This window comes from Aquarana catesbeiana, linkage group LG05 (genome assembly GCF_042186555.1).
Source record: "Aquarana catesbeiana isolate 2022-GZ linkage group LG05, ASM4218655v1, whole genome shotgun sequence".
NCBI lineage: Eukaryota > Metazoa > Chordata > Amphibia > Anura > Ranidae > Aquarana > Aquarana catesbeiana.
The window spans coordinates 607,207,406-607,227,111 of NC_133328.1; the positions used below are offsets into that span (position 1 = coordinate 607,207,406).

Sequence of the window (19,706 nt, forward strand, 5' to 3'; positions counted from 1 at the left end):
TTAGGACTACATTCTTAGGACTACACACACTGAGTTCAAGCAGCAGCAAAAACGCTGTACAAATGAATGGCCAGCACCATTGCTGTTCTCATGTAACTGCTCATCTGCACGGTTACATGCAACAGGCACCTTCAACCGACCCTGGGCGCAGACTGAGTGTACCCAGGGTCAGCATCTCTGCAGAGTTCTGTCTGCACATAAACTGTGCCAAAGCCAATTGACCAGTTCACAAGTTGCCATAGCAGAGGGCTATGTTTAGCCGCCTCCAAATGCAGCAAACTATCTGCCGCTATGCATCCATGTGAGTTTACCTTAGGACCTGTAATAAAAAAAAAAAAAAAAAAAAAAACACCACACACCTTTTAACCACTTTACAACCACCCAACGAAGGATGTACTGCTGCAGGGCGGCCACTGTGCGCCAGATCACGTACCTAGTACGTGATCTGACACTTTGGGGTCTGGGGCATGCACGTGTGCCGTTTACGATTCGCTCCCGCTGTGATCACACACAGCAGGAGCCCAGCTAGCAGGTACCACAAACTCGATGTCCGATGGCACCCACTGAATGTTCAGCCCAGAGGCAGAACAGCAATCTGCCTATGTAAACAAGGTAGATTGCGGTTCTGTAGAGAAGGCATCGATCTTGTATTTGGGTACAGCATCGCACGATTGTCAGTTAAAGTAACACAGTGCGTATTGCAAAAAATGACCTGGTGATGAAGGGCGGTAAATCTTCCAGAGCTGAATTGCTTAATAGAGGTAGTCATTCCAGCTTCACCTACATAAGGCTGTGCTTGGTTGTTTTGCTTAGCGCAGTGCATATCTGAGAAGAATAAGCCCCTATTCATACCATTGCACTTGACTTGATCTTCTGGATTCTTTTGCACCATCAGTTGTGTCCCCTCATCTCAGATGAACACTATCCTATGATGCATCCCTGACCAATTCAATAAAGGGAGTTTGAGCTTGTACAATTTTTCTTTGCTCCAGCATGATAAAACAAACAGAAAAATTGGCTCAGACATTACACAACCACTGCCAAGTAGTAACATGGACAACCTCAAAAGCCTCTTTCAAAGCCCACATTGCCAACACTAGAACATTTTGAAAACGGCTTCTAACAAAACATTTGCATGGTCCATGTGCCTAAGGGAGCAGAGGGCACTAAACCAGAAACTGTTCCCTGAGATCCTACTAAAAAGGACATATTTAGTGATGATATATTCTCCAAAGAGAACTCCCTTTTCTAGGAAAAGTGCCCACCTATACATTTCATAAGTCTCAGGCAGACATTTGCATCTCTGTCCTATAGGTAAAATTACTTCTTTCTGGTAAATGTTCCTCCTCACCTTGTAGAGGCACTTGGTAGGGAACAGCAGCTTTTCTCTGTCTCAGCTCGTAACGTTTTTGGTTAAATTCCTCTCCATCCTCCTCCTCATCATCTTCATCATCATCTTCCTCGTCGTCATCCTCCTCCTCTTCCTCCTCCTCATCTTCATGGTCTTCAGCCTCCTCAGAGGAATCTAATAAATTAATGCAGAGTTAATCATTTTTGCAAGCACCAGGCTAGACTTGTGTTTTGTATATCCAAATTTTAATTCTTCTGGAGAAAAAAAAAAAAAAAAAAAAACACACAACCACACACACCACGAAACAAACACCAGATTGAATTTTTAAAGCGAACCTGTGCCCAGACTATGCACAATAAAGTATTTACATTTTCTCAACAGGCAGTAATACACTTTAAAACAAACCTTTTACCTCAGTAGCTGTAGACATGATAGTGGAGAAATACATTTTCAAATTTCACCACAGAAGCTCTGAAATCTTATCACCTCACATTAATTTATTTCTCAATAATTCTTTATTATTTAGATTCTTTACAGACATTACAAATTACATACAAATAGGATTCGAGGAACATTATCCATAGCAGCTGGTTTAAGAGTATAAAGCAGTGGTCTCCAAACTGCGGCCCTTTGCTTGCCTTTATCAGGATCTTGGGGCACTTTTCTTCCAACTGATGCAAGACGCTATTCCTCCCACCGGCACCAAAGGAGGGGAGCTATCCCCCCCCACCGGCACCAAGGGAGGGGAGCTATCCCCCCCCACCGGCACCAAGGGAGGGGAGCTATCCCCCCCCACCGGCACCAAGGGAGGGGAGCTATCCCCCCCCACCGGCACCAAGGGAGGGGAGCTATCCCCCCCCACCGGCACCAAGGGAGGGGAGCTATCCCCCCCCACCGGCACCAAGGGAGGGGAGCTATCCCCCCCCACCGGCACCAAGGGAGGGGAGCTATCCCCCCCCACCGGCACCAAGGGAGGGGAGCTATCCCCCCCACCGGCACCAAGGGAGGGGAGCTATCCCCCCCACCGGCACCAAGGGAGGGGAGCTATCCCCCCCACCGGCACCAAGGGAGGGGAGCTATCCCCCCCACCGGCACCAAGGGAGGGGAGCTATCCCCCCCACCGGCACCAAGGGAGGGGAGCTATCCCCCCCACCGGCACCAAGGGAGGGGAGCTATCCCCCCCACCGGCACCAAGGGAGGGGAGCTATCCCCCCCACCGGCACCAAGGGAGGGGAGCTATCCCCCCCACCGGCACCAAAGGAGGAGAGCTATCCCTCCCACCGGCACCAAAGGAGGAGAGCTATCCCTCCCACCGGCACCAAAGGAGGAGAGCTATCCCTCCCACCGGCACCAAAGGAGGAGAGCTATCCCTCCCACCGGCACCAAAGGAGGAGAGCTATCCCTCCCACCGGCACCAAAGGAGGAGAGCTATCCCTCCCACCGGCACCAAAGGAGGAGAGCTATTCCTCCCACTGGCACCAATGATCAGGTGCTATTCCTCCTCACTGACCTAAACAGGGCATTCCTCCTCCGAATACCATAGATGCACCATTTACTCCCATTGACGCCAGGACATTTTCTTCTCCCACTGGCACTAGTCCGACCCCTCTAAAAGTTTTAAGGACAGTAAACTGGCCCTTTGATTAGAAAGTTTGGAGATCACTGGTATAGATGGTCATAAAAAGAAGAATGCAAGTCAGTATTGGCCAAAAAAAATTTAGCCCTCACAGAATGGGGGATGACAAAGCAATTGAATCAGTCTAACTTTGCATACAAGAGCAAAAGGATAGGACAAAGAACAGTTCCAGAAGTCATGTCACTTAATAGAAAATATGTCAAAAAAGTATTTAATCTTGGATAGGGTAACCACAAAGTTCAATCTAGCTGGAGATGTGAATATCTGTCATCTATTAGTAACCATATGTTCTCAGGAGCACTGCAAATTCAAGTCAGTTACTACATCAAGCATACCTGGGGAGAATGCACTGATCCATAGTCTTGCAACATTTAGTTTGGCAGCTCCTCGTTTCACCAGCCTGCTGACCCAATGTAAACGAAAAGCAAAACCCTGGATTTAGAGAACTGTCATGCAGCATACACAGCCACAGAACTAGGTTGTAGTCTAGGAATCACAATGGGGGCAGCCAGGTTTTCAGAGAATAGGCAGTTTGCCTTGTAACATACAGAATACGTCTAAAAAGGCAACATGGCCACCTTATCAACCAGATCTTCACGAAGAGAAAAACACAGCACATTCTAAAAATGCGTTTTTGACAGGTACACGTTCCCACTTCCAGCTGACTTTGCCGGGGCAAAATCATCCGGAAGAGATATAGATATGGCCTCTAGTTACTAGTACAGCACTTATTTTTCCAATATAACATTTCTGTTGCTGTTCTATACAGATCAAAGTCAGGCAAACTTACCCCCACTTTCCTCCTGGTTGTCTGTGGTTTCCTCATCAAGCTGGGAATTGCGACGTTTTCTCTTCACACGAGAATACATATCAACATTTTCCTAGAAGGCAAGAAAAAAAACACTTTATAAATGGATGCTTTTTAGGTGAACTTGGAATAAGTAGTGTGCACGCTACAACTATCCAATCTAATTCATATGAAATATTTGAAACCACTAACAAGGCAACACAAAAAGTAAAAACGCAAGATGAATCGAGAACACTGAACAGACCACAGGTTTGGGGTCCCCACACAGCTTGTGCACGCAGTTATGACTTCACACAATGAGGTTGATTTACTAAAACTAGAAAGTGCAAAATCTGGGGCAGCTGTGGATGGTAGCCAATCAGCTTCTAACTTTAGCTTGTTCAATTAAGCTTTCAGGAAAAAAACCTGGAAGCGGATTTGTTTTCTATGCAGATCTGCACCAGATATTGCGCTCCCATTTTTAGTTAATTAACCCCAATTAGCCTAAATTTATTTGCTTTTTTAAAAAATAACACAACTTTTACTGTATGTGTTTTATAGCAGAAAGTAAAAAAACGTGTTTTTTTTTTTCTGAAATGGTCAGTCTTTTTGTTTATAAAAAAAAAACCCCAATGTTGATCAAATACCACCAAAAATAAATAAAAAAAAAAAAAAAAAAAAAGTAGTGCAGTAACCTTTTTCTGAATCACAGCCATTTGAATGGTTTCAATGCCAGCAATGGGGTGCGACTTATGCGATTTGGAAATGTCAAATCACACCTGTGTAAACGAGGGCTTAAAGTAATGCAGTGCGTACTGCAAAAAAAAAAAGTCACGAGGGGGGTAAATGTTCCAGAGGACAAGTGGTTAAAACGGATCTCATAACATGTGAATTGGACCGGCTCACACATGTGGGGCGGCCCCGGAGCGGTTTTAAAAAAGGGTCCTGTGCGTTTTTGGGTATGGTTCAGGTGCAATTTCAGGTAAAAATGCACACCTGAACGGCACTTGAACCAGAGAACAGAAATGCACTGGACTACCGCACTGAAACTGCGGCCGCATGTGTGTGAACAAAAAAAAAAAAAAAAAAAGAGAATGTAAGCTGCACTGAATGGAAGTTAGCATCCAGATGTATTGGTAATTTCATCAATATGAAGCTCATTCCTGCCCCTGCACACACTCCCACTATCCAGCCAAACCACCAATCAGCCTTCAAGATCCTCAGCACACAATCCGTGCCGCAAGTCGAATCATCATGATCAGATTTCTGGTGCGACTTCTATTCAAAATCAAAGGGCTCCCATAGGGAACCATTGATTTTGAATAGAGGCATGAGAAATGCTTGACGAGGCTTAACGCAGCTGTATCCAGCATTAAGCCGCGTTTAGCAGCTTTTACCAGCATCTGGCAGAAGCTGGAACAGGTTACATTTGAGAGGAACACTTAAAACGTTCCAAAGGTGAAATAGGCCTTTAATTTACCACTTTGATATTTGGCCCTGTGCATCTACATTTTAATTAACAGATCTAGTTATGCCTAGGTGATCTAACAATACAAGCTAGGTAGTGTAAAATGTTTTTACCTCTTCTGTGTCATTGAAGACCCCCAAATCTTCAAGCTCTCGCATACGCCGTCGTCGCATCTTCTTCATGTCATCCATTTTCTGTAGAACTGCTTCAGCGGTGCTGAAAGAAATGAAAATTTTGTAATTTTGTATGTTCACAAATTTTACAGATCATACCCTGCAAACAGTTCTTTCCTGTAATAAGATTCATCAAAGCTTAAAAAAAAAAAATAAAAAAAATAAAAAAAATAAAAAAATGCAAATAAAACATTTTATCCACTTGTCAAAAGTGAAAATATTTATACATGCTAAGCGCTCCACAATTTCATACGCTGCAATGACAACTCATCGATAAAAGTCAGGAGGTATTGTGCATTTTATGCAAAGTTTAGAGAAACATTTATAGTAAATGGAAGTGGTGGTAGGTGGACAGGTGGGCATAGCATAAAACTTAATAGCTTCTCAAAATTGCACTTTACAGGAAAAAAAAATAAAACTCAATCTAAGACAGACAATGTGACTATACAATAAAGCGCTTGTTAAGGCTACTTTCAAACTGAGGAGTTTTTCAGGCGTTTAGGGCTAGAAATAGCACCTGTGAAGTGCCTGAAAAAAGCCCCCCATTCCTCCCCAGTGTGAAAGCCTGAGTGCTCTAACACTGGGGCGGTGCGCCTGCGGGAGGTTTGAAAAAGTTCTGCAAGCAGCATCTTTGGTGCGGTTTGGCAGCGCTGTATACAGCGCTCCTAAACTGCCCCTGCCCATTGAAAAGAATAGGCAGCGCTGCCGAAGCGCCGCAACACGGGCACTCTGAACCCTTTCTTCGGTCGCTAGTGGGGGTTAAAAGCACCCCACTAGCGGCGCTTTACTGCTAATTCCGGGCGCTTTCAGTGTGAAAGTAGCCTGTTATATTTGGGAAAAGGAAGAGAAAAAAAAACAAAAAAAAACAAAAAAAAAAAAAAAAACACAACAACAAAAAAAAACCACAACCCTCCAAAACCAGCTCTACGTGCAACGAACAACCCAGAATCCTGGATTAAACTTTGAAGGGCCACACCGCAGCACGATTTATTGTGACCACAGTTCGCTGCTCTGAGAAATGGGTCCTTGGTTGCTCTCTAGAGAGTCATTTATTGTGTGACAAAAAAGGTCTCAGTTTCTACTTTAGATAGTGGATAGTCACTACACAATCTGATTGCACAATCTTTAGATCTACCAACTATATTGTGCCTGGCTGGGTACAGATAGATTAGGTGTTCATATTACATAGATTTGCTAAATATAATTTGTTTTGTCAGTTTGACCCTTAGGGTGTAATACAATATAGAACAAAACTCTCAAAAAAACTCAACTAGAAGAATTCCCCAAGTTTCAAGGCTCCCAGCTCACTTCAGCAGTCAATTACAACAATCTAATGCAGTTAAAGTAGAAGTCCACCCCAACACTAAGAACCCTTTCACACTGAGCCGGGGCCGCGTTAGCACTAAAGCGCCGCTTGTTTAAGCTGAGCTTTTCAGCTGCTAGCAGGGTGCTTTTAAACCCCCGCAACGTGCGAAGAAAGGGTTAAAACCGCCCATTTTGCGGCGCTTCGGAATCGTTGTCCATTCATTGCAATGGGCAGGGGCGTTTTGGGAGCGCTGTATAAAGCGCTCCCTAACCGTCCCAAAGATGCTGCTTGCAGGACTTCTTCCAACGTCCCAAAAGCGTACCGCCCCAGTGTGAAAGCACTCAGGCCTTCACATTCGAGCGACATGGGAGGCAGTTTTCAGGCGCTTTACAGGTGCTAAAAACTGCCTCAGTGTAAAAGTGGTCTAAATTCTTTAAATCTAAAGAAATCGCTATATATACTTTTTTTTTTAAAGCCGCTCCGGTCCCACGCTGAGCTGTCAGCTTCGCTGTGGAGGCGGGTGCAGAGGAGGTAGCCGACAACAGAAGTCCTATAGTAACTGTATAGGTGATGTCATTTCCCAGCCGTTGGTGGCTGTCTCCTCTGCAGAGCTTCTGCCACTGGAGACAGGACCAGAGCGGCTTCAAAAAAGGGATGTATAGCGATTTCTTCTTTACAGGGGTAGATAGGTTAGTCTAAAGCCTCGTACACACAAAATTGGATTTTCTGACGGGAATTGTGCAATGACAGACTGTTGGCCTAAAATCCAACAGTTTGTACGCGCCATCGGACAATTGTTGGATTTTCCGGACAAATGTTGGATGGCAGGCTTATAAATTTTCCACGGACAACGGTCTGTTAGATTTTCCGATCGTGTGTACACAAGTCCGTCAGACAAAAGTCCAAAGGCCAAACACGCATGCTCGTAATCAATGCTCATCAAAACACAACATTAGCAGAAGGTGCCCAAAAGGGTGGCGCTAAAGAGCTGAAAAACCAAGTTGGACGTCACTACGTTCGTGTTTGTCAGCCAACAATTGTGTGCAGTTTGTATGCAAGACAAGTTCCTGGCCAAACGCCCTTCGGACAAAAGTCCGACGCTTTGTCTGCGGAAAATCCGATCGTGTGTACGAGAGGCTTTAGATTGTAGATTTAGATATTTTAGTGTTAGCGTGGACTTCCACTTTAATGCAGGACAGATCTAGCCTAGATGGACTCATCTTACCCTTAGTCAAACCTATTTCCCCACTCCACCCATTTGGAAACAGTCAGTGACATACTTTGTGATTAACTTGTCAAACAGCACAGACTGATTTGTGGTGCTGTAGCGACTCCTCCGGATCCTGCCGCTCCGGCGAACCTCCACGAGGCCATCTTCCACAAGGCCATCTTCCTTGTGGGCGCCAACTTTTTCTGCACCTTCTCTCGTCCTCTTCATTGGTTTCTTTTCAGCAGACGCCATCACTTCTGAAAGACAGCAATAAAGTAGTTTTAGGTCTTTTTTTTTGTGATAATCAATAGCTCTTATCAATGCCAACAGCACAGATATTATGTTACTCTATAAGCAATTCCAAAATCCATCAATGAATTATTACAACTTCAGATGAGATCTTTCCAGGTAAAAAAAAAAAAAAAAAAAAAAAAATTCTGCTCTGCACAGAACGAAAGGTGTTGTAAACCCTTGAGGTTTTTTACCTTAATGCATTAAGGTGAAAAATTGCAGCAGCCCCCCCAGAGCCCCCCCCTTTACTTACCTGGACCTGGTCTTTCCAGTGACGGGGATGAGCACAGCAGCTTCAGGCGGTGTCTCAGGTCCTGATTGAATAGACTGATAGCAGTGCAGCCTCCCGCTGCTGTCAATCAAATCCAATGACGCGGGAACCGAGGCCAAGTCCTGCTGTCTGTGTCAATGGACGCAGCAGGACACGGGAGAGCGCCCGAACGAGTGCCCAGAGGGAGAGCACTGCTCTAATGGGGCACTCAAGAAGAGAAGGAGACAAGAGCGCCGCATGAGGGACCCCAGAAGAGGAGGATCGGGGCCACTATGCAAAACCAACTGCACAGAGGAGGTGTGTATAACAGGTTTGTTTTTTAAAAATGAACCTTTATATATCCTTGAAGTAGTGGTTTCGGAACACGATGTGTCTACACATTCATTGTGTTGAGAAACACTCACATCAAATCAAGCAAAATACTGTGGGGGATGTAAATATGAAAACTGTACCAGTCCAGCAGAGTGTGAGGGTAAGGCTTCCATGAGAGATGCTCCTCACCATCAAAGTTGGGGGAGCGGTCAGCCAGGGTAACACTGACTCTTACGTCACAACCAGACGTTAGACTCTCAGAGCACCCTGGTCCAGGATGGGTCTGCCGCAGGCAACCCAACACATAGCTAAACGTCTGCCTGCACTTGTTGGCCAGACTGGAGTGACCACTGGATCTACATTTATACAGGCCATGTCCTTACTCCTGAAGACTAGGCAGAAATAACTGGCTTGCCTATAGTAGAGAGGGGGTTTTATACCAGAGTCAGCCCATAGGAGGTGCAGTTTTCTCTACTGCCTAGTGTCCCACTCCTGTAGGTAATACCTCATATTCCCATTGCACACGTTCCTGGATAAGCTCTCAAAGTTTGGGTGCTGCAGCAACAACCAGCTGGATACTGGTTCAAGTCACAAAGTAGATATTTGCCAGCACACCATGAATCGACAAAAAGTGGCGTCCAAAGTGATTGCATGAGCACAACGTTTTGGAGTCACGCAGGATCCCTTCTCCAGGCATTTGATGACTAACGAAGGGGTCCTGCGTGACTCCAAAACGTTGCGCTCTCCTTGTGCTGTGCTCATGCAATAAATCAGCTTGGACGCCACTTTGTCCATCTGTAGGTGGCGCTATAAAACTCTGCTGGTCAACATTAACCTCTTGCTGACCGCTCTATAGCCAGATCACAGCTACAATGCTGTTGCACAATTCCCAGGACGTCCATCGACACCCACACAAACATCCATGCGATCCTAGTGCAGCACAAAAAAAAAAAAAAAAAAGGGAGCTGCACGAAAAAAAACCAAACAAATGGCTCAAAAACGCACCGCCGAAGTATTGCATGCGATTTGGAAAAGTAGTTCCTGCACTACTTTTGGCAATTTCAGGTGCGACCTCAATAGGCATCTGTGCATGATGTCTCTCAGATATATTTCAAGTCGCACTGACATGTGGCTTGTAAATCGTGTGATTTCAGATGAAGGTCGCACGATTTCAAATCCACATCAATGTGCACGAGAGCTTAGTGTCAACCAGTGCAGCCTCAGAGCACATCATCATTTTCAAAATATTATAAAACAAAGAATTTTTTTTTTTTTTTACATTTCTAGTCTCTTTTGTTTAGCAAAAAATTAAAAAAACCCAGTGGTGATTAAAAGAAAGCTATAAATCAGTCTTATAAAAAAAAAAAAAAAAAAAAAAAAAAATCAGTTGGGTAGTGTTGCATTACCGTGCAATTGTCAAAGTGTGACAGCGCTGAAAATTGGCCTGGGCAGGAAGGGGGTGAAAGTGCCCAGAAGAAAAGTGGTAAAGAAGAGGGCTGTGCCCATTAATGAAGTAAGAGAAAAGCTTTTATTGCTGAAGACAGTCTCTCCTCCAATAAAAAACCTTCCTGCTCACAATCTTTTGTCATCTTGCATTCAAGCTCCAATTTAAGGCACTTTTCATATTTAGCGACTTGGGATCCCGCGTGGAATCGCCAGGGTTCTGCACACCATTCCCAACTACACAGCAATGCTGACAAAAGGCAAAATCTGTAAGGTGAACCTACGCAGGACCCCCTCCTCACCCCCCCTATTCCCGCTGACCTGTAGCATGGCAATCTCCCGTTCTGAGCCTCGGTATAGCTGCCTCAGGGGTCATTCACATGCCTTCTTCCCTGCTGACAGGACGGGCTATGCGGGTTCTGATTGGTCGGCGCCGAACAAATAAGAATGCTCCGAAACAACCCCCCCTGACGGGGTACGTTTTGGAGATTCAGCTGCGGGAATTTCTAAGCCTTGGACCCCCTATACCGGGGCTCAGAATGGAAGATTGCCGTGCTACAGGTCAGCGGACCTTGGGGGGAGGGCGTCCTGTCTAAGTTCACCTTACAGGTTTTTCTGTAAAGGTGAACTTGCCCTTTAATTTGGTTTGCGTTAAATGAATGTAAAATAGCAATGTTTTTTTTAATTACTGTGCCTTTACTTCAGAAACAGGGAACTGACCCAACAATTCTTTGGGGAAGGACTGGATTTTTTCCACCCTCTTGCGTGACAAAATTTCTAACAGTTGCCCAGGGGAGTCGTTTTGCCGTCCTCTGGACAAAAACGTGCAGCAACTTGGAAGGCTGAACTTGGTCATCGGACTTTCAATCTTATTAGCCATTGCATTTAGTTGTAAAATGCAGTCGCACATTGTCACAAGTATTAGCATCTCTTTTTTTCCCCCCGTCTTTAGAAAAAGTACAAAAAGCATCAGATACTTCAGAATCAGTAAAGCTTCAGTGTCATTTCAAGTGATTTTGTAGCAGCCACAGAATCAGCGCATTTCCTACCAGGAAAATCTGAATAACTGTCAACTAAAGTGGTTGTAAACCTCAGACATGAAATATGAACAAAGCATATTTTTCCATACTTTGTACCAGTCTTTATCCAAAGTAATGAGTGCGATTTCTTTGTTGCCCCCTTCCCCTTTATCTGCTTGGCTCACTTCTGACAGTTTTTCCCGATTCCAAGAGATAATTGGTGAAGGAAGGAGATCTCCAGCACACAACCTGTGATTTGACAGCCACGCTCCGCATGTTCCTGTAGACTGGGAGGAGGGGCATCCCTTTTCTCCAATCAGAGCTCTCAATGAGCTTGAGACTTAGGATCCCTGCCCCCCCCCCCGGCTTTTCAGAGCAAAGATATGTTGTGTAAAATGTAGGTTTTGGGATATAGTGCTGCAGATAAACAGGTACAACTTATGTAGGGCGATTTGTTTTATCTTCTGTGTATCGTCTGAGGCCAGTCACTTCACTGATTATATGTAGAGGTTTACAACCACTTCAAAAGTTCAGTGATACCAACTGTTATAGCATTTGATGCTAGCTATGGATTTGATATTTTTATTAGCTAGCTACTCTTGTTCTCCAAAGCTGTTGATGTGTTGCACACAGACAATTTGTAACGGATCTGTAAATATAGTCGGGTATCAACCAAGTAGCGGAAGAGGGGGGGGGGGGGGGGGGGAGTGTAAAACATTTCGCAGTTGCTACAGAGTCATTGGCATACCACAGTCTTTATGCTTCTGAACATTTTCAACCATATTTCAATAAGGGTTCTAAAGTGACAATTTAAAGTGATAAAGTCTTTGTTATTTTTAAAAGAAAAAAAAAAAAATCCTCCTCTTCTCGGGTCCCTCACCGGCGCTCCTGGCCCCTCCCTCCTGTTGAAATCCCCCATACAAAGCAGCTTACTATGGGGGGCACCCAAGCCACAGTTTCCGGTGTCCAGACACGGAACCACAGATAAGCCACGCCCCCTCTCTCCTCATTGGCTCACTGACTTTGAGAGCAGCAGGAACCAATGGCGGCACCGCTGATGTGTTTCAGGCAATCAGAAGGGAGAGTCCCGGCCGGCAGAGACACTCGTGCAACATCGCTGGATCGAGATGGGGCTCAGGTAAGTATTAGGGGGGCTGCTAAACACAGAAGATTTTTTTTTATCTTAATGCATAAAATGCATTAAGATAAAATAACCTTCTGACTTTACAACCACTTTAACTTCACCTTAAACAACCATCCATCAATAAAATGTGTCATTTACATTAACAGAATAGTCATCAGGGTTGAACTTTACCTTCATTGGAATCGCCATTTATAGTCACATCTGGTTGTAACCTCGCCAGCCTCCTAAAGAGGAAAAAAAATAAACATCAAGATAATCACCAGGAGACAGCACTGCATTTAAAAAAAAAAAAAAAAAAACTAACTATGAAGATATGGAGGTCTAGTTTTTTTGCGTTTATAAGTCAAGCTACTGGTTTAATATTAACAGAGTAAGTTAATGATTGAAATCAGCTCAGAAGAGGATGGATTCGGCTTGCCATGGGCACTGAATTTTTTTTTTTAGAAGGGTTAGTTCACACAAAAAAAAAAAAAAACTGCCTACGCAGGTAAGGGGTGTCTAGATATTAACTGTACTGACTACAGATGAATAATGGCTAAAGGCCATGTATGTACCTATGAAGGCTGACTGGAATATATCCAAGACGTTGCTAAGTGAAGCCCAGTCATTACGGCTCACTTCCACCATCAAAGGAGTGAGCTCTCAAATGCTGAGCTCAGAGCAGTGACATCAGGGGAGAGAGGGGGTATGTGAGGGGGATTGAATCAGAGAAAGAGCTCACTCCTGTGATGGTGGAGGGTAGCAGTAAAAACTAAGCTTCACGCAGCAACGTCCTGGGAGAATTCCAGCCGGGCTTCGAGAAGTTGGTAAATAATCTACACATATAGCAAGGGCAGGATTACATTTCAGTCAAAGCTGCACACTTTGTTTTGATCTACAGACACCCCTTTACCTGCATAGGCAGTTTTTGTGCTATAGGTGAACTATCCCTTTAAAACAGTGTAAGAACAACCAAACGTATTTTAATCAAATATTGTTGATGTTCAAATATTAATGGATCTGACAGTTTTGCTTTCCTTGATCTACATCGGGGATATGCAATTAGCGGACCTCCAGCTGCTGCAGAACTACAATTCCCATGAGGCATAGCAAGACTGACAGCCACAAGCATGACACCAAGAGGCAGAGGCAACAGCTGGAGGTCCGCTAATTGCATATCCCTGATCTACATTTTAAAAGCAGAGTTGCAGCCTTTATTTTCCTAAAAAACACCCCTGCGTAAAAAAAACTACATTCCGGTAAATGTAGTCTTTTTTGTAAGATAGTTCTGCAAATTACTGTCACCTCCTTCGCAACCTCTCTCCCATCTTCAGTGTGGGCATCTGAAGCCCGCTTGTAGCTCCTTGCAGAATAGGGTGCTGCTGGCTACCCAGCATGCACCTCCCGATCTCTGCGTACAAGGCAAGGCACACTCATTGTATTACGGAGGCTGCCAGATATGGATGTACAAGTGGATATAAAATGTCTACACACTCTCGTTAAAACTTCAGGTTTCTGTGCTGTAAATAAATTACACAAAAGAATTAAATAATTTCAGAACTTTTTCCACCTTTAATGTGACTCAAACTGTACAACTCAATTGAAAAACAAACTGAAATGTGGTTGCCTAAGTGTGCACACCCTCTTATAACTGGGGATGTAGCCGTGTTCAGAATTAACCAGCTCCTGACCACGTCACGCAGATCTACTACAGCACAATGGCTCTCCTGGGCGAAATCCTGTAGCGGTACGTCCTACCCTTTCTATTCCACCAGAGGACACACGTGATCACGTGCACGAGCGCCAGCATGGGGATTTGTGAGTGTAAACCCACAAATTCCTGTGCTGTCTGTGGAGGAGCCATATAGGTTTCTTCCTACCAAGTAGGAAAAACAATATATGTCTCCTCTCCTAATCAATCCTATCCCCATACAGTTAGAACACACAATTAAGCCCTTGATCGCCCCCTAGTGTTAACCCCATTCCCTGCAACATTTACATAGTAATCAGTGCATTTTTATAGCACTGATCGCTGTATAAATGCCAATGGTCCAAAAAAAAAAAAAAAGTGGCAAAGGCCTCCGATCTGTCCATCGCAATACCGCTAAAAATCGCAGATCACCGCCATTACTAGTAAAAAAAATAAATAAAAGCCATAAATCTTTCCCATAGTTTGCAGACGCTATAACTTTTGCGCAAAAATCAATATATGCTTATTGATTTTTTTTTTACCAAAAATATGTAGAAGAATATATATTGGCCTAAACTGATCATGAAGAATTTTGTGTTTTTTAAAAAGAAATTAGGGGGATATTTGATAGCAAAAAGTAAAATTTTTGATTTTTTTCAAAATTGTCGCTTTTGGTTTATATCGCAAAAAATAAAAAGATGCAGGAGTAATTGAATACCACCAAAAGAAAGCTTCATTTGTGGGAGAAAAAGGACGCAAATTTCGTTTGGGTACAGCGGCGAACGACTGAGCAATTGTCAGTTAAAGCGACGCAGTGCCAAATTGTAAAAAGTACTCTGGTCAGGAAGGGGGTAAATTCTTCCGGGGCTGAGGTGGTTAAACAATTCAAACTCATGTTAACGAGTCAGTACACACCTGCCATCATTTAAAATATCCGATTAACCCCCAAATAAAAGTTCAGCTGTTCTAGTAGGTCTTTCCTGACATTTTCTTAGTCACATCCTACAGCAAAAGCCATGGTCCACAGAGAGCTTCCAAAGCATCAGAGGGATCTCATTGTTAAAAAGGTATCAAGTCAGGAGAAGGGTACAAAAGAATTCCCAAGGCATTAAATATACCATGGAACACATTGAAGACAGTCATCATTATGTGGAGAAAATATGGCACAACAGTGACATTACCAAGAACTGGACGTCCCTCCAAAATTGATGAAAAAAAGAAAACTGGTCAGGGAGGCTGCCAAGATGCCTACAGCAACATTAAAGGAGCTGCAGGAATATCTGGCAAGTACTGGCTGTGTGGTACATGTGATAACAATCTCCCGTATTCTTCATATGTCTGGGCTATGGGGTAGAGTGGCAAGACGGAAGCCTTTTCTTAAGAAAAACATCCAAGCCCAGCTACATTTTGCAAAAACACATCTGAAGTCTCCCAAAAGCATGTGGGAAAATGTACTGGTCTGATGAAACCAAGGTTGAACTTTTTGGCCACAATTAAAAAACAAAAAAAAAAAACCCCCAAACACTGCACAATCACCAAAAGCTTTGGGGCTGTTTTTCTTCAGCTGGAACAGGGGCCTTAGTCAAGGTAGAGGGCATAATGAACAGTTCCAAGTACCAGTCAATATTGGCACAAAACCTTCAGGCTTCTGCTAGAAAGCTGAACATGAAGAGGAACTTTATATTTTAGCATGCCAACGACCCAAATCATACATCCAAATCAACAAAGGAATGGCTTCACCAGAAGAAGATTAAAGTTTTGGAATGGCCCAGCCAGAGCTCAGACCTGAATCCCATTGAAAATCTGTGGAGTGATCTGAAGAGGGCTGTGCACAGGAGATGCCCATGCAATCTGACAGATTTGGAGTGTTTTTGCAAAGAAGAGCGGGCAAATAATGCCAAGTCAAGATGTGCCATGCTGATAGACTCATACCCAAAAAGACTGAGTGCTGTAATAAAATCAAAAGGTGCTTCAACAAAGTATTAGTTTAAGGGTGTGCACACTTATGCAATTGTATTATTTTATTTTTACTTCCCTCCAACTAAAAGATTTCAGTTTAAACTGTACAACTCAGCTGCACAACAAAGGGTCCCATTAAAAGTAGAGGTCAATATGATACCATATGGGTTTTTCTCTGGCAGATGCCGATATTTACTAATCGCGGCGGCCGATATATGATGCCGATTTTTTTTTGCGCCGATGTGTTAGGCCGATTTTTTTTTTCCCCCCATTCATCTCATAAAATCTAACAGTTATACCCCTTTCACTTTGGGGCGTTTTTCAGGCGCTTTTGGACTAAAAATAGCGCCTGTAAAGTGCCTGCAAAACGGCCCCCCTGCAGTCTCAGTGTGATATCCCGAGTGCTTTCACACTAAGGCGATGCGCTGGCAGGATGTAAAAAAAAAAAAAAAAAAAAAAAAAAACGTCCTGCAAGTAGCATCTTTGGAGTGGTATATACCACTCTTTCACCACTACTGCGGCGCTTTAAGGGCGCATTTAACCCCTTCCTCGGCCGCTAGCTGGGTTATATGCGCCCCACTAGCAGCCGAATAGCGCCGCTAAACTAGCAGCGTTTTACAGTCAACGCCTGCCCACTCCAGTGTGAAAGAAGCCTTAATTAATAAGTGATACAGAAAATTCCTTACATTTAAACATTAAACAAAACAAACCTTCAATCAGTTCACTTGTATGTATAATTTAGATATAAAAACAAAACAAAAAAAAAATCCATCTTAAATATTAAATAAATACACAAAAACAGGTAATCAAAACTTTTGGAGGAAAAAAAAAAAAAAAAAGGGCTAACCTTACGGTTTTAGTTTTTTTAAATTCATTAGTGTATTTTTTTACAAAAAAAATTGCGTTTGAAAGACCGCTGCGCAAATACTGTGTGACATAAAATAGTGCAACAACCACTATTTTATTCCCTAGGGTCTCTGCTAAAAATATAAATATACACATACATATACATATATATATATATATATATATATATATATATATATACATATACATATACACATATATATATATATATATATATATATATATATATATATATATATATATATATATATATATATATATATATATATACACACACACATACACATACTAAATCTTTTCTGACACTTGTTGCTTACACGTAAAAATCCTGTATTTTCTGCTAGAAAATCACTTAGAACCCCCAAAAATTTATATATATAATTTTTGGGGGTTCCAAGTGATTTTCTAGCAGAAAATACAGGATTTTTACGTGTAAGCAACAAGTGTCAGAAAAGATTTAGTCTTTAAAAGGTTAAACTAAGAACTCCTACACACAGAGTGCAGTCCATTTATAAGTATAAACATTGTATCTCTTTAGCTTCTTTTCTCAGACTTGGCAGGCTGCCCAGAGAGGAGGAACAAGTCATTTCACTGAAGACTTCAGGCAACTTGCATTGACTTCTATTACAGAAGTCTTTTGCAAATCACACTGAAGTTATAATCTGCCTTTTTTTTTTAATCAACACAATCGGCTGATGCCGATTAATTAAAAAAAAAAAAAAAGCCAAATATCTGCGGATCTCTAATTAAAAAGGTGGAAAAAGTTCTGAAATGATTTATCTTTGTCTCATTTTTTCACATCACAGAAACCTGACATTTTAACAGGTGTGTAGACTTTATATCCACTGTACCTTGCCACAACGAGGTACAGCAGAAGTGCACCTGTCTAATGGCCAAAAAAGATAAGCTTTAAAAATTGGGTGGAACTCCACTTTAATTTACAATTTGGGGGGGGCACCCACACATCAGCATCAATTACCTGGAAAACCTTTTCTCCTCCGTGCCGTTCATGGTCTCGGTTTCATTAGTCTTGTCTAAGCTGGAATCTGAATAGTTATGTCCATTCTCAGGATTTCGCTTCCTTAATGATCGCAGGGCATGTTTCCCATCATTAGATTTATTGGCAAACGACCCCTATTTTGGCAAGAATACAAAGCAATAGATTAACAAGAGAAAATGGCTCTTCATTGTATGCATAATTGTGTTGTGATTTTGACACTGTGTATACCGAGGGCTAATAACCAACCTAAACGGATTACTTATTTCACTTCTTTAAGGACCTCACGCACAAGGAAAGAGGATGAACATATGCTGGGTTTAAAAACGCTCTGTGCATCAAACTTCTGTATTTGAGAACTTGCGGCCAAAAGCAGATGCAGGAAAGCATACAGCCATTCGCTTGTATTGCAGCCTGCACATGGCATACTGCAGGAAAATGCGAAGAATATTTTTAGCCTCTCACCATCTCTTACTACTTTCCTAGAGCTTACTGTGATTGTCAGTATTTGTTACTTGAGAGTGACGAGTGTTTTTGAAGTTACACCTTGTTATACTTCCTATGGTAATTACCAAGTTATTAGCCTGAATAAGTGCATATCGAGTGAGGTTCAAATTTTTGTGCAAGGTCTCAACCAACTGTAGGAATGAAAGCCCTAAAGCTTGTGAATTCAAAACTAATGATTTTTTTTGTCCCATCAGAGTCCTTCTTAGTGGGATTACACCAGCAAAGAAATAAAGGGCGGCCATCATTGACCATTTAGGTTCGGTCAATTGGCAGCTCAGACCTAAGCACAGCCAACGTGGAAGGTGGTCACACGTCGTCCCCCATACCTAGAAGCACAGGATATTTGAGTGCTACAACAGACTGAGGGATATGGAAGCACAAGAAAGGAAAATATAAAATGTTGGGGGGGATGCCTTGAATGGGCAAAGTAACAGATTTACTTTAAGTAAACATAAGCTATGTGAGAGACCTAATAAGTTTAATTTTCCTATAAAATAACAAAATTAGAGTTTATCTGTTTATACTTGATTATTCAACAAGTACGTTTTGCTGATTGTTGTATACTCAAAATCTTTTGACAAGGAGAAACCTAATAAGCCCCCTTTCACACTTGTGACCTTTCCTGCAACTTGGGACTGCAAAGTCGCATGATAAGTCATACCCATGATTTCCAATGAGTACCATTTATATATGTGCGACCTCAAGTCGCAGCAACTGCAAAGTAGTCCCTGCACTACTTTAGTCCGAATTTGATGCACCTTGAGGTCCATAGACCTCAAGATTACACAGGTATTGCTTCAAGTCGTGTCAAAATTGCGTCAAAAATAGCACGCCCTTCAGGTCGCACAAGTGTGAAAGGTGCCTAAGAGTTTTACATTTCACTTTGTTTCTATTACATTAAAGGAAAAACAAAAACTACTGTAAACGTTAGAGCGGATGCAGCCGCCACATAGGGCAGTAATCAAACAATACAAAAGAGATAAATGTTACAATAGAAAAGCAGTAACTAGGCATGTAGGACAGAACAACAAATATATGTACATGATAGAAAGTATAATTGCTTACACACATCCATAGTAAAAGAAAAGCAAAATAGATACGAAAGTATGTACTAACAGACTATTATATGTCATCAACAGCCTAATTGGCATACCAGAGAACCCACGGGGTTCAAAAATTCTCAAAGGCACAGAAGGACTAAAAAGAGTTTTAGGGCTGCAAATAGAAGACCATATCAAAAGGCTGCTTATATCTTCTCCAACACGTGCATGCAGGTCCAGCTCGAGGAACAGCCTC

The 19,706-nt window shown here is 42.7% G+C and overlaps 1 protein-coding gene across 1 annotated transcript in view; it reads right to left on the reverse strand.

The window, feature by feature from the left end:
- Positions 1-19,706, reverse strand: part of ATAD2 (ATPase family AAA domain containing 2) — a 66,740-nt gene that overhangs the window by 36,256 nt on the left and 10,778 nt on the right. Inside the window, exons 2-7 of the mRNA XM_073632214.1 lie at positions 17,886-18,040; positions 12,583-12,635; positions 8,002-8,188; positions 5,356-5,458; positions 3,778-3,868; positions 1,352-1,525 (exon numbers count right to left, since the gene is read on the reverse strand). Of these exons, the coding sequence (XP_073488315.1) occupies positions 1,352-1,525; positions 3,778-3,868; positions 5,356-5,458; positions 8,002-8,188; positions 12,583-12,635; positions 17,886-18,040 (763 nt within the window). The remainder of the gene's footprint in view (positions 1-1,351; positions 1,526-3,777; positions 3,869-5,355; positions 5,459-8,001; positions 8,189-12,582; positions 12,636-17,885; positions 18,041-19,706) is intronic.